The sequence below is a fragment of the Hyperoodon ampullatus genome, assembly GCF_949752795.1.
Source record: "Hyperoodon ampullatus genome assembly, chromosome: 8".
Taxonomy (NCBI): domain Eukaryota; kingdom Metazoa; phylum Chordata; class Mammalia; order Artiodactyla; family Ziphiidae; genus Hyperoodon; species Hyperoodon ampullatus.
The window spans coordinates 83,617,041-83,632,211 of record NC_136921.1 but is presented as its reverse complement, the minus strand read 5'-3'; the positions used below and the strand labels follow the sequence as shown (position 1 = coordinate 83,632,211).

The following is a 15,171-nucleotide window of genomic DNA, read 5'->3' as shown; positions in this document are numbered from 1 at the left end:
GGTGGCCTCCTAGAATGAGTTTGGGAGTATTCCTGCCTCTGCTATATTTTGGAAGAGTTTGAGAAGGATAGGTGTTAGCTCTTCTCTAAATGGTTGATAGAATTCGCCTGTGAAGCTATCTGGTCCTGGGCTTTTGTTTGTTGGAAGATTTTTAATCACAGTTTCAATTTCAGTGCTTGTGATTGGTCTGTTTACACATTCTATTTCTTCCTGGTTTAGTCTTGGGAGGTTGTGCTTTTCTAAGAATGTGTCCATTTCTTCCAGTTTGTCCATTTTATTGGCATAGAGTTGCTTGTGGTAATCTCTCATGATCCGTTGTATTTCTGCAGTGTTAGTTGTTACTTCTCCTTTTTCATTTCCAGTTCTATTGCTTTGAGTCTCCTCCCTTTTTTTCATGATGAAGTCTTGGCTAGTGGTATATCAATTTTGCTTATCTTCTCAGAGAACCAACCTGTCATTTTAGTGGTCTTAGCTATTGTTTCCTTCATTTCTTTTCATTTATTTCTGATCTGATCTTTATGATTTCTTTCCTTCTTACAACTTTGGGTTTTTTTGGTTTTTCTTTCTCTAATTGCTTTAGGTGTAAGGTTAGGTTGTTTATTTGAGGTGTTTCTTGTTTCTTGAGGTAGGATTGTATTGCTGTAAACTTCCCTCTTAGAACTGCTTTTGCTGCATCCCATAGGTTTTGGGTCGTCGTGTTTTCATCGTCATTTGTTTCTAGGTATTTTGTGATTTCCTCTTTGATTTCTTCAGTGATCTCTTGGTTATTTAGTAATGTATTGTTTAGCCTCCATGTGTTTGTATTTTTTACAGTTCTTTTCCTGTAATTTATATCTAGTCTACTAGCATTGTGGTCGGAAAAGACACTTGACACGATTTCAGCTTTCTTGAAATGACCCAAGAGATGATCTGTCTTGGAGAATGAGCACTTAAGAAGAAAGTGTATTCTGTTGTTTTTGGGTGGAATGTCCTATAAATACCAATTAAGTCCATCTTGTTTTTTTTTTTTTTTTTTTTTGTGGTACGCGGGCCTCTCACTGTTGTGGCCTCTCCTGTTCCGTAGCACAGGCTCCGGACACGCAGGCTCAGTGGCCAAGGCTCATGGGCCTAGCTGCTCCGTGGCATGTGGGATCTTCCCAGACCGGGGCACGAACCCGTGTCCCCTGCATCAGCAGGCGGACTCTCAACCACTGCGCCACCAGGGAAGCCCCATCCTGTTTAATGTATCATTTAAAGCTTGTGTTTCCTTATTTGTTTTCCTTTTGGATGATCTGTCTATTGGTGAAAGTGGGGTGTTAAAGTCCCCTACTGTGGTTGTGTTACTGTCGATTTCCCCTTTTGTGGCTGTGAGCATTTGCCTTGCGTATTGAGGTGCTCCTCTGTTGGGTGCATAAATATTTACAATTGTTATATCTTCTTCTTGGATTGATCCCTTGATCATTATGTAGTGTCATTCCTTGTCTCTTGTAACATTCTTTATTTTAAAGTCTGTTTTATCTGATATGAGTATTGCTACTCCAGCTTTCTTTTGATTTCCATTTGCATGGAATATCTTTTTCCATCCCCTCACTTTCAGTCTCTGTGTGTCCCTAGGTCTGAAGTGGGTCTCTTGTAGGCAGCATATATATGGGTCTTGTTTTTGTATGCATTCAGCCAGTCTGTGTCTTTTGGTTGGAGCATTTAGTCCATTTACATTTAAGGTAGTTTTCCATATGTGTATTCCTATTACAATTTTCTTAATTGTTTTGGGTTTGTTATTGTAAGTCTTTTGCTTCTCTTGTGTTTCCTGCCTAGAGAAGTTCCCCTAGCATTTGTTGTAAAGCTGGTTTGGAGGTGCTGAATTCTCTTAGCTTTTGATTGTCTGTAAAGCTTTTAACCTCTCGGTTGAATCAGAATGAGATCCTTGCTGGGTGGAGTATTCTTGGTTGTAGGTTTTTCTCTTTCATCACTTTAAATATGTCCTGCCACTCCCTTCTGGCTTGCAGAGTGTCTGCTGAAAGATCAGCTGTTAACCTCATTGGGATTCCCTTGTATGTTATTTGTTGTTTTTTTCCTTACTGCTTTTAATATTTTTCTTTGTATTTAATTTTTGATAATTTTATTAATATGTGTCTTGGCGGGTTTTTCCTTGGATTTATCCTGTATGGGACTCTCTCTGCTTCCTGGACTTGATTGGCTATTTCCTTTCCCATATTAGGGAAGTTTTCAACTGTAATCTCTTCAAATATTTTCTCAGTCCCTTTCTTTCTCTCTTCTTCTTTTGGGACCCCTATAATTCGAATGTTGGTATGTTTAATGTTGTCCCAGAGGTCTCTGATACTGTCCTCAGTTCTTTTCATTGTTTTTTCTTTATTCTGCTCTACAGTAGTTATTTCCACTATTTTATCTTCCAGGTCACATATCCGTTCCTTTGCCTTAGTTTTTCTGCTATTGATTCCTTCTAGGGAATTTTAAATTTCATTTATTGTGTTGTTCATCATTGTTTGTTTGCTCTTTATTTCTTCTAGGTCCTTGTTAAACGTTTCTTGTATTTTCTCCATTCTGTTTCCAAGATTTTGGATCATCTTTACTATCATTACTCTGAATTCTTTTCCAGGTAGACCACCTATTTTCTCTTCATTTGTTTGGTCTGGTGGGTTTTTACCTTGCTCCTTCATCTGCTGTGTGTTTCTCTCTCTTCTCATTTTGCTTAACTTACTGTGTTTGGGGTCTCCTTTTTGCAGGCTGCAGGTTCGTAGTTCCCATTGTTTTTGGTGTCTTCCCCCAGTGGGTAAGATTGGTTTAGTGATTTGTGTAGGCTTCCTGGTGGAGGGGACTGGTGCCTGTGTTCTGGTGGATGAGGCTGGATCTTGTCTTCCCTGTGGGCAGGACCACATCTGGTAGTGTGTTTTGGGGTGTCTGTGACCTTATTATGATTTTAGGCAGCCTCTCTGCTAATGGGTGGATTTGTGTTCCTGTCTTGCTAGTTGTTTGGCATAGGGTGTCCAGCACTGTAGCTTGCTGGTCGTTGAGTGGAGTTGAGTCTTCGCGTTGAGATTTAAATCTCTGGGAGAGCTTTTGCCGTTTGATATTATGTGGGTCTGGGAGGTCTCTGGTGGACCAGTGTCCCGAACTCGGCTCTCCTACTTCAAAGTCTCAGGCCTGACACCCGGCTGGAGCACCAAGACTGTGTCAGCCATACGGCTCCAAACTCCGGAACGCCACGCTCAGAGGCCCTCCTTTGCACGTGCTGCCTCTCCCCTTCTGCCATTTTTAATTTTTTAATTAATTGATTGATTGATTTTTGGTTGTGCCGCGTCTTAGTTGCAGCATGTGAACTCTTAGTTGTGGCATGCATGTGCGATGTAGTTCTCTGACCAGGGATCGAAGCTGCGTCCCCTGCATTGGGAGGCGAATTCTTAACCACTACGCCACCAAGGAAGTCCCTGTCTTTTCATTTTGTCAGTGGTTTCCTTTGCTGTGCAAAAGCCAACTCAACATCCCTTCCCCTTTTTAGAATTCTTCTTTGTGTCCATATTCTTGCGTTTGTCTGTGGAAGCCAGAAGGCTTTTATAGTCAAGGGCTCAACTGACTGGGAGTGGTAGTCCTGTATTATGTACACTTATTTTACCGTTTCTGGGAATTCGTCTTCTTCTTTCCTGTTTTGCAGTTTTCCCAATGTGAGAATGTTCTGGGATGTGGATGGAGGATGGCAGGGTGGGATTGGGGGGTGATTTACAACAGGTAGGGCTGAGCTTCCCATCAGCAGCTTCTTAAAGACGTTTGTTGATTTCTCTGCTGGGTACCAGGCCCAGCGCTAACTCGCTACTTATCACTTTCTCTGTGGCTCCCTTCGGTGATGGTCTCTTGTTCTGGAGACCTTGACTGGAAAATACACTCTGCTATCAGCAGCGCTCTTTGTAGTGTTTGGCCCTGGTATCTGGAGCATTCTGGATTGAGCCCAACGTGCTGCGATCTGCAGGGCCAGTGAGGTTGATCCAGTGGGACTTGGAGTAACAGCTGATGGAGAAGCAGTGAGGTTAGGGACAGGCAGCCCCTTTTAAACAACCTCTGACAGTGGCGTTTGCTCCTTGCACCGAGCTCTAGAGAGAGTGAGGCTCTCTAGGTTGTTTCTCTTTTCTTCAGCCATATAGGGCAGAAAATGTTTTCCTAGGAAGGGCAAAAGAAGGAAGGAAGGGAGAAGTGCGCTTCTGACTTGTGGGAGGTAGGAAAAAAGCATGGACGTTAGAGTCCTGCAGACCTGACTCAGATCCCAGCTCAGGTACTTGTTAGCTGTGTGGGCACGTTTTCCGAGTCCCAGTGTTCTCACATATAAAATGAGACTAATAACAAAAACTGCACAGGCTTGTAACAAGAATTATGCGAGGAAAATGCCGCGACTATATAGTGGGTGGTCAGTATCTGTGGAGTTTCTTCCCCAGTGAACACAGGTAGGACTTCCTGGAACGGAAACCGTGAACTTGGAGACCTGTCTTTGGAGCATTAGGGTGACCTGCTCGGGTCATAGATCAGGGGGCCAGAGCTGATGATGAGACCACAGGGCAGAACTTCAGTGCTCAACACACCCATTTGGGCACTTCTTTGGGGGTGGGAAAGCCTTGATTTGCGCAAGAAGTGTCGTGCCTTTCTCTCACATGTATCAGGAAATCTATTATTGGTCTCCCCTCCTTATTGACAAAAGATCCTCCCTCCTGCCCTTTGGATGATATTCCGTGACTCATTTGGGAAATAGTACCCAAAGAAAAACTTGAAGGAGAAAAGTGGACGGTCACATCTGCCCCCTTTTGCACAGTCCCGAGTACAGGCTGTTTCTCTCCTTGGCAGTCTTGCAGGGAGAGGATTTATGTGATAAGAATGAGATTTTTGGTATTCTTTGCAGAGTTGAGATGCCTTAACCTGGAGGTCTTTTTGCCCCTATGGAATACAAATCCGATTAGGAGCTCTTTGTGCTGTGCCACAAATCATTACACGTCTACAGTTTGCTCTTATAAAATATGGATGATGACATGACTCTGTCTCGTAGGAATTTGAGTGCATTAGCTAATGATCATGAAACCTTAGAAATGGGAAATGCATATGAATGCTGAGAGCTTTTGTAATTACACATTTGCATCATTTTGCTTGGCATCCTTGAAAAGCCCTGCTTTCAGCATGAGAATACTCAGGTTGATTCCTGTTCTTCTAATTGTAGAGCAGACTTGGAAGTAATAAGCTCACAGAGTGCTCAGAGTAGATAAGTTGTCACAGCATCTCATGGAAGCCCTGAAGTAGCTCAGGCTGGAGTGGTTTGGTTTGGGCTGAAGTGGGAGTAGAGCTTGAGATATTGTAAAGGCACTGAAATGGGAAGGCATCAGCATCAGACGATGGTAATGGCATCCACACAGGGGTGTGCTTAGATGCTTATGTCTCTTATTCTTTTTTTTTAAATTAATTAATTAATTAATTATTTTTGGCAGCATTGGTTCTTTGTTGCTGTGCTCGGGCTTGCTCTAGTTGTGGTGAGCGGGCTTCTTATTGCAGTGGCTTCTGTTGCGGAGCACGGGCTCTAGGTGCGCGGGCTTCAGTAGTTGTGGCTTGAGGGTTCCAGAGCGCAGGCTCAGTGGTTGTGGCGCACGGGCTTAGCTGCTCTGTGGCATGTGGGATCTTCCCGGACCAGGGCTCGAACCTGTGTGCCCTGCATTGGCAGGCGGATTCTTAACCGCTGCACCACCAGGGAAGCCCTCTCTTATTCTTGTGACATGAGACCCATCACTTTCTCAGCGTTTGTTTTGGGCAGCAGTGAACACCCTGTATTGCACTGGGCTCTTTTTTTTTTTTTGCGGTACACGGGCCTCTCACTGTTGTGGCCTCTCCCATTGCGGAGCACAGGCTCCGGACGCACAGGCCCATCGGCCATGGCTCATGTGCCCAGCCACTCTGCGGCACGTGGGATCCCCCCGGACTGGGGCACGAACCCGTATCCCCTGCATCGGCAGGTGGACCCTCAACCACTGCGCCACCAGGGAAGCCCGCAATGGGCTCTTTTGATGTGGGTCACCTTCCTGGATTGTTAAGCCTCTGAAGTGCAGATACTGTCTTTGTATTCTCCAGAAAAGTGCAGTTTTTCCTTTTTTCTCCTTCATAGAATTATTTTAGGACTTAAGAAGCTCTTTAAAAAGATGTCAAATGATAATGTTTTGAATACTTTGAGTAGAAACTTAAAAAAATAGATATTAATTTGTGAAGGGGGTCCCAAATAGTAACCAGACAGTGTGCCACTTGATAGCTGATGTTGTTTTTATTTCGTTTCAGGCAGTGGCGCTACAGCTGTGGTGCAGGCTGCTCTATGTAAACCCAGGCAAGAACGTGTAGCAATAAAGCGGATCAACTTGGAAAAATGCCAGACCAGCATGGATGAACTATTAGTAAGTAAAAGTGAAGGGGATACTGCTCGTTGCTTTTCTTAACTCATGGATACATAGAGATGGGCCGGAGAAGCAAGAGAGCAGAGAGCAGAGGCAACTTGGTGTTTTCTCCTGTTTGGACACACTTATTTCTTGGAAAGCAGCCCACATGGCTTTTTTCTCCTTATGATTGTGTTGTGTAATATACAGCTTACTTTGCTTTGACAAACAGAATTTTGCTCAGTCCTCATAATCCCCAGGTGGGGAGGGTCTCAGTGTTGACACTCTTTTTTATGAAATGAGGGAACAGACTCAGGTGACCTAAGGTCATGTGATACTGAGTGCAGAGACTCAGATGACCTAAGGTAATGTGATACTGAGTGCAGAGTTAGATGGTGAGCTTCTGGTCCTCAGTCTTGAATCCTGATGCAAATAGGAGTTACTCCCTAAACAATTAGCTGATCATTTTGGCTTTCATAAATTAAAATATCTCCTATAAATTTCAGTTATTCAAAATACTGCAGGATAGCTTGCATTCTTATTGGCTAATGACAGGAGTTTATTTTTTGTACAGGGCAACTTGTACTTCTTCTAAATAAAGTACGTTACATAAATAACTGGAGCTTTTCGGTGTGGATATGACTGTAGTACCATTGGTTGGTTGAAGGAACATCTGCTTTTGGCTTAGCTGACTCATTATTAAATGAAGAGCTTGGCAAATGGTTATTAGTTGCCCAGCAAACTGTCAAGGGTTTGAGAGTTTAATCTCATAAATATAGTTGTCGATCTGCCTGCCAATTTTCTTTTTTTCCTTGTGGTCATTTATTTGAGGATAATAGAATACTGCAGTGGAGGAGTTAACTGATTGGTTATCCCAACACTAATCCCAGGACAAATATTAGTCCAGTAGCTCCATACACGCTACAAAGTGTAATGACAGTTGGCTCCAAATGAAGAAGCCTTTTGTTATAGCCTACATTGGGGGAATGGAATGTCATTAACAAGAGCTTTTTGTCTTTACTCAGAATATAGCTTTTACTTCAGGCATAATTACAGTACACTATAGTATAAATTAAGTACAAGGATAAAGCTGTACTTTTCCAGATCTATTTGGTCTTACATTTCAAATTAGATTACACAAGGCATAGTTTTCACTGGGATTGAAGCAACAGATTGCCGGCTAAAACTCAGATTAAAGGAAGGGCTTCCACAACTTAATGTTAATTTTCCCCCCCAAAAAAAACAACTCTTTTTTTTTTTTGCATACATTTAAGGCTTTTACTCTCTTCAAAATTTCAGCTGTGCTTTGCTCTTACTGAAATTATTACTGCATACTTCTGTTGCTTGTTATCACGGTCACCAATAATATTGTGCCTTTGTCATGGGACCAGTTTTCAAGATCACTTTCCGGAGTGGAAAAAGCTTTAAACAAACTATGGAGAGAGCTGTGTCCTGCTTTTGCCACTAACTTGTTTTTCAATTTTATTCAAGCTACCTAACAGCTCTGCACGCTTTAAAAAGAGCCGAATCCCAAGATCTCTAAGATCCCATTAGGAGTCCTCAAGTTCTGTGGCTATACAAAGTACACATTAATTTTTAAAAAACCTTGGAGTATACATTTATACTTACGCCCTATTTGGAAATAGCACTCTTGCCCATGACAACTTTGCCCATGACAGTTGTGTTTGATCGTGGTGTTCTGTTGGAGGTCTCACAGCCATCTTTTTACCACCAGCAGAATATTTATACAGAATATGTGTAAGGCTTGTGTAAGTCCTTGTATCTGACATCTCTGAAAGCAGCCTGCTGGGCTGATGCTGTGGTCTCTGGTTCCCACCAAGCCGTCAGTTGCCTAAAGCTTCCATGTTTCCCCCTTGCTGACTTCTTATCAGCAGTCGGCTGCCAGTGATGATAGCTGTGTAAGGGTCCTAGTGGAGGCATGAGGGAGACTGTCATTCCGGGCCATTTTCTCTATTACCCCGGCACCAGGAACCATAGCAGTGTCATTTGGAGTTACTCGTAATTTAGCCAGAGCCGTCAGTGTGAGGACTGGTGCTTTTATGGCTTTGTGCTTGGCTCCATTAATCTGAGGTCTTAAGATTTACAAGTTTGCTTATTAGCAGTTAATTTCTTTCCTTCATTCTTCCCCCCTGCACCCCCGTCCCAGCAATGCCCATGCTGTGTTAATGGAGTATAGTGTATGTGCATAATTATCTGTTTTTCATTTTAAAAGATGTATTGATTTGTTGCTCCGATCTTTCCTTAATTTTGAACTTTTGACCTTTTTATGTCTTGCTATTTCTAGGGATGGGGAGAATGGCTCTGGTTCTTTAGGACACAAAACTCCCAGGTCCTTTGCAAACAAGCAGAAATGGAATTTACAGTCTAGCCTGCCTAAAGTTGTCAGGCTTTTGTAGCCCAGCTATCGGCACATGATTGTGTGGCGCGAAGTTGCTGTAATTCTTTTCAACTTCTAATCCTGCTGCTGCTCGCGCTTTTATTATCTCTGTGGGTTCACATTTTGGCAGTGTTTGGACATCCGGTATCCTAATAATCCTTTAATTCTGTGTGTGTGTGTATTATATACAGGTCAGTGCTTTGCATCATTTCACAAACTGTGCCCTGTGTTGACTGGAAACCATTGTCCTTATAAGAAACAATGGCCGCTGGAATCCTTATCTTGTGGGAGTGTTATGTTATAGAAGTCACAGTTATCAACTATTTGCTGGCTACAGGAACAGCTGCCTCCCCTGTTGAAACTCTCACGTCCCACCCCTACTCTCTGCCCTGTCCCTACCCCCCTGCCCTGACTCCCATAGTAAGGTGGGATTTACCCATGGAGGTTGGGTATGATGGCAGAGAACAGTTTTGGACAACTGGCCCTGGACTCTGCTTCTTTATGTGATGGAGGCTGTCCGATTTTTCCATGGTCATAGAGTTTGTTCGAGGTTTGGCTGAAGAAGATTCGAGTGGTCATGATTTCTTTTCCTTTATTTTTATTTTTATTTTTTTGCCGTACGCGGGCCTCTCACTGTTGTGGCCTCTCCCGCTGCGGAGCACAGGCTCCGGACGCGCAGGCTCAGCGGCCATGGCTCATGGGCCCAGCCGCTCCGCGGCATGTGGGATCCTCCCGGACCGGGGCACGAACCCGTGTCCCCTGCATCGGCAGGCGGACTCTCAACCACTACGCCACCAGGGAAGCCCTCTTTTCCTTTTTTTAAATTTATTTTTTAGTTGAAGTATCATGATTTCTGAAGCAAAGTAATAATCGCAGTGTCATCTTCTCTGAGAATGAAGGGAGGAAAAGAAATGTTCAGTGAGATCACTGGTGCTAAACAATTGGTAATTTAAATAAAATTTATGCTGTTGGAATAAGTACTGTAATATCCTCAGAGATACTAATCTATTTGGTAAACACTTGAGTTTCTCCATTGTGCTTAGGCCCATAAAAAAGATGAGTTTTGGGTATATACATGAGAGGACAAAGGTATACGCTCACTAAAACTTCATTTCATTTTAACAATTAGATTAGAACACCCTAGAGTAAATGTTTTCCTTGGCATCACATGAGTAGCGTTTAACCTACTCAATCTAACCTAATTATTTTTCTATGCATTCTTTTGAATTTTCATATGTGTTTTTGACTTTGGCCTATACATCCTAATCTTACTGGGTTTGATGATCTTGGTGGTTAATTTTCCGGGAGCCAAGGGGTTTTACTGGTCTGTTCTATATTCTTAACCATCCCAACCTAGATACTTTGATAATTTCTGAGAGTTGTGAATCCCATGTTTGTTGTTAACCCCATATTTTGTTAATCCCACAGTGTTAAAAATGACTAATTATAATTAGCTTTACACCCTCTGGGAGATATAGTTTTAGAGCAGAATTTGTTCACTCCATAGTTATTAAAACCCTGCTAGATGGTAGGCACTGAGCTAGATGGTGGGAAAACAAAGAGGGGTCTTTTTTGTTGTGGAGCCCAGGGACTGGCCAGTGAGTCTCTTCATTTTGGTATTGGGTTGGTGAGATGTTTGAGCTAGGAATATCTTTCTGCACATTTCCCCCCTATTTGTCTAGAAATGGGTTAGCAGATTGATAGATTCTCTAATGTGTACCCCATTGAGGAAGTTCTTGCTTTCCAGTAGGAACTTAAGGCTTGCTAAGTGGGTCTGACCCACCGTCATGCAGACTAGTATATTCTTGTTGAAGATGGCCTTGAGGTTTCTTGAAAGACCTTGGTTCTCTGGTTTGTGGTCAACCTCAAAGGTTAGAGATGCTACTCGAGGGCACACTTGGCTTCTGTTAAAGTTTATTACGTGGGTGGAGAATTTATTCCATGGATAGAGGACTTTTCTGAAGTCATGTATCTTTTTCAGTCTCTATTACCCGGTGACAATGAATTCCATAAAATGTGACACAGTCCTTCCTTTTGTTTATCCTAAATCCCACTTTTTTCAGCCTTCAGGGCACACTCTCCTTTAGTTCTACCCAGGGATTGTTGAACATTTTGGGTCATCATCTTACTTGACTTTATGATTTTTAGATTTTAATCATATCCTTCTCAATTTTTTTTCTCTAGACTAGAATTCTCATATTTTTAGTCTGTCCTTGGTACTGAGTCACAGAAAACTCAGTACCATTTTCTCATTCTTTAATATACATCAGTGCCATCAAATCTTACAGTTTAATTCTTAGGGGCAGGAGTGCTTTAGGTGTAGGAAAAATCATGGCCCTGGGGTTGAACAAAGTGCTTATTTCTTAAAAAAAAGGGGGGGGTAAAATGTCTAGTTAAGTGATTATATTATGCAATAATATGTAATGATCATTAAAATATTTTAGTTTGTGATGAGTGACAAATGTGAGCAAAACCGTTTCAAAAAACAACTATGCACCAGTGATGAATGCTGAAATTTGTGGTAGAGGGAAGATTGCTTCCTGGGTCAGAGGGCCTGCGTTCTCCACTTGGGTCCTCGGCTTGGGATGAATCACTTTCACTTCTGGTCCACAGTCTCCTCATTTGTTCAATAAAGAAGTATACTCGAAGGCAAAAATTTATTTTCACCACCAAAAGTTCTATGATTCTGTGTATTTAAAAATTAATTCTTTTAGTGAAATCCCCTTTTAAAATCATTTAAATAGAAACACTAATTACTAGCAAATTATGCTTTATAATTCGGGATAGTGTCAATTCACTCCAGTATTGTGTAACGATAAAACTTCACCATAAATTCGTAGATTTGGGTACACAGAGTGCCATCTGTTTCTCCTATGTACATAATGAAAAAAATTTCTCAGTCTTGAAGTAGAAAAACTCTAGCATTTGCCCTTCTCTTCCTGTATCATCTTATAAAGAAAGATATTTTGCTCTCACTGACAGTATTTGTAAGTAAATCGTGCTTATATTGCTCAGAACGAAGCCCTGCTCTCATTCTGCTTTCTGCTATAGTGCTATTTTATTTATATATTTATTTTTTAATAACTTTCTTTCTTTCTCCCGCCGCCGCCCGGCACGGGTTTCTGATTGCAGTGGCTTTTCTTGTTGTGGAGCACAGGCTCTAGGCATGTGGGCTTCAGTAGTTGTGGCACATGGGCTCAGTAGTTGTAGCTCACAGGCTCTAGAGTGCAGGATTAGTAGTTGTGGCACATGGGCTTAGTTGCTCTGCGACATATGGGATCTTCCCAGACCAGGGCCCGAACCTGTGTCACCTGCATTGGCAGGCGGATTCTTATCCACTGCGCCACTAGGGAAGTCCCTATTTTATTAATTATTTTGCTTTTCTCTTGATCTGCAGTTCCCTCTGTACTCCCCTTTCTCTCCCCCTGACCCTTTACCTTTTCCCCCTCAATCCTTCCATACGTTCCTTCCATTTCTTTAGAGGAATGAATTAGCTATGATTTGTAGGTTATTTTGGAGAATAAAGCTCTAGATATTGACTTTGCCTAATGGTCATTTGAGAGAATAGTTATCTCCTATTATCTAACACAGACTTCTCTCTTCCTTTTAAAATTAAATTATAGCATTTGGGGACCTCTAAGCAGTTCCTCTAGTCAGAAGGCTTTTTTTCCCTTTTAATTGAGATTTTTAAAAATGAAGAAAAAAATTTCTTCTGGTGCATTTTAGCCTAATCTCTGTAGTTGTGTTAATACTTTTGCAAATCTTGTTTATTATAGAAAAAAATTTATACCAGTTTGAGGACATCAGCTTAAAAAGCTGGAAGCTATAATGTATGTGTTTTCTCTGTTGTGTCAACGAAAGTACTTTCCATTCTTTTTGAACTAAAGAACTTTCTAATTAGTAAATTAATTATTCATATCCCAACACATCCCTTGTCATATGTGGTAACAAATTGCATTTGGCTATTTCTTGTAGAATCTTTTGTACCAAGGGTATAGCGTTAAAATATAAGCCTACTTCACTGAGTGTAGTACTATTTTGAGCATTTCAGTCTCAAATATTACATTTTATACTGTCATTTGTCCCTTACCACTTGGCTTTGTAATTATTTTCATGTGATTTGGTGTTTGTGCTTACCCAAATATAGTCCAGTTGAGGGCAGAATTAGAAATGAGAAACTTTTGGATAATTTGAGGACGTACCATTTTTAAGAAATTAGAGAATATCACATATGCAAAAGTAACTTATTTTTACAGCTCTAAAGTTACATTAGCTTAGGAATATGTATGATTTGGCTGGAGAAAAATAATTTTCTTTTTGGAATGTTAAATTTAAAAGTTATATCATAGCAGATCCAGATAATAATTAAATATCCTAATTGAATTTACTTTTAAGTATTCTTATACATTTGTTAGAAATGGCTTGCTAAAATGTTTAATATCTCTTTTTTTTCCCCAAAATGTAAGCAGAAATTAACATTTCAAGGCCACTCAGGTTTCTGGACTTATATGTGCTTGGTAACAGAGAGACCCAGTACATACTCATTTTCAGAGTAGGAGAAAATGGGGAAAACATTCCCAGATTGAATACAACTTCAGTTACATCTTTTTTTTTTTTTTTTTTATACTTCACTTTTGCCATCCTCATAAACTTCTGGAAAATGTTATTGCTTGGGTTGAGACAGATGGTTCTGTTCTTTCCTATGTTATTGTCTTTCTTATTTTGGTTTGATTATATTTCCACAATTAATTAAGCTGACTCTGAAAAAGAAGGACTCGGAAACAGGGAGAAGGCTGGAGAGTGTTCAGCGGGGTTTCTGCCTCTGTTCGCTGGCAGAACCCCAGACTGCAGATCATACCCAGGCGTGGGACACGCACGGGAGGCCGCAAAAAAGAAAGACACGTTTCACCTCGCATTCTCATCCTTTGGTGATGAAGCCAAAAATAGCAGCATTGCTGAAAACTGGCCTGGGGTTTCCAGCAGCATAAATTGGCTGACAAGAAAGTTTCTTCATGTTTCTATTTTTAACGAAGTCTTCGACTTTATTTTTCCCAGTATACCCAGTCATGGACAGTTAAATGATCAAATAGCAGTTGTTGATAGCTGAGTCTGATTCAGATTCCTGATGGCCAGCTTAAGAGCTTTCAGAACCCGTAAGGCATCCTTGTTACTGTTTGCGGAAGAACTTTTTCAGCCAACTCTAAAAGAAAATGGTTCTTCCCCATTGAACTTTGCACATCACTCCTTTACTCTTTGCTTTCTTTCCTCTCCTTGGAAAGAGTTATTTTCTCTTGGTGAAAAATAACTATTGCAGAGACTTTTTCATTTCCAAGCAAAATTCTTTAGTTTTTTTGGGAATAGTTTTTGCAGAATGACCATCATTCATAACCAAGCAGATAGGCCCTGGGATGGACATTCTGTTCTGTTGGAAGTAGATGTTTACCCATTGTGATTTCTCTGCTGATTTCCAGGGATTTTCCAGACCTACTTCCAACTCCCCTGATACTTTACCTTTTACAACTGCTCTCTCTAGTTTTAAATACTTCTCCACAAACACTGATTAAGGCTATCACAAAATTTGTTTCCCTTTTCCTAATTTCTTACAAGTGTTTCCCTGTCTTCAAAACATCTAGACTTTCCCCATTTCTAATCCTGTCTTCAACTGGACTGTACTTGGATAGACAGATACCAAATCATATGAAAATAATTATAAAACTAACTGGTGAGGGACAATGGTTGATTTATTCATAAATAGTACAGGTCAGAATATTTGACTTAACTCTTCCTTGAGTTGGTTTTTTCCTATTGGTACTCTTATTTTAAAAGAAGCAGGAGTTTGCTGCATATGTGGCATTTAATTTTTTATAATTAAAAAAACCTCACAATGACATTTTTCATGATTGAAAATGACAGTCCAAAAAATACAGTGCTCTTAGGAGAGCTTTGTCAATCTTTTCCTTCCATTTCTTGGCTGACATTTGAAATCATTGAAGTTTATGGGTTTGTTTTTTCTTTTTCTTAAAAAAAATTCAGCTACTTACAGTATTGGGTTACTTATGAATATTGATGAGGTTACCCCTCATAATGATGCTGATGTTATTGAAGTGCAAGCCTGACGACGACTTTCTGAAAAGTGTTTTCAATTAACGCAGTTACCCTCATGTCATTTAAGGAATTCTTTAGATGCTTGGAGGGTGTTGCATACATTTTAAAGATGTATTTGGTTATCTCTTGCATTTGGAAATATACGTTTTATTTGATAGTATTTGTGGGTCATATATTTATTTTTCCTTTTTAGATTAAGTTGCAGTGTGGAAATGTGCTTGGGAGGTAGATGTTTCTCTCAGCATTTCATTGAAAGAATTAATGCATCTCAGTGCTTAGCTGGAA

General features: G+C 40.8%; 1 protein-coding gene across 3 annotated transcripts in view; it reads left to right on the top strand.

The window, feature by feature from the left end:
- The window catches only part of STK39 (serine/threonine kinase 39), a gene marked incomplete at its 5' end in the record, with an annotated part of 310,643 nt that overhangs the window by 61,555 nt on the left and 233,917 nt on the right, over positions 1-15,171 (top strand). For all 3 annotated transcript variants that reach the window (XM_079710015.1, XM_079710013.1, XM_079710014.1), the window contains one exon: positions 6,296-6,404. In XM_079710015.1, coding sequence (XP_079566141.1) covers positions 6,296-6,404 — 109 coding nt within the window. The remainder of the gene's footprint in view (positions 1-6,295; positions 6,405-15,171) is intronic.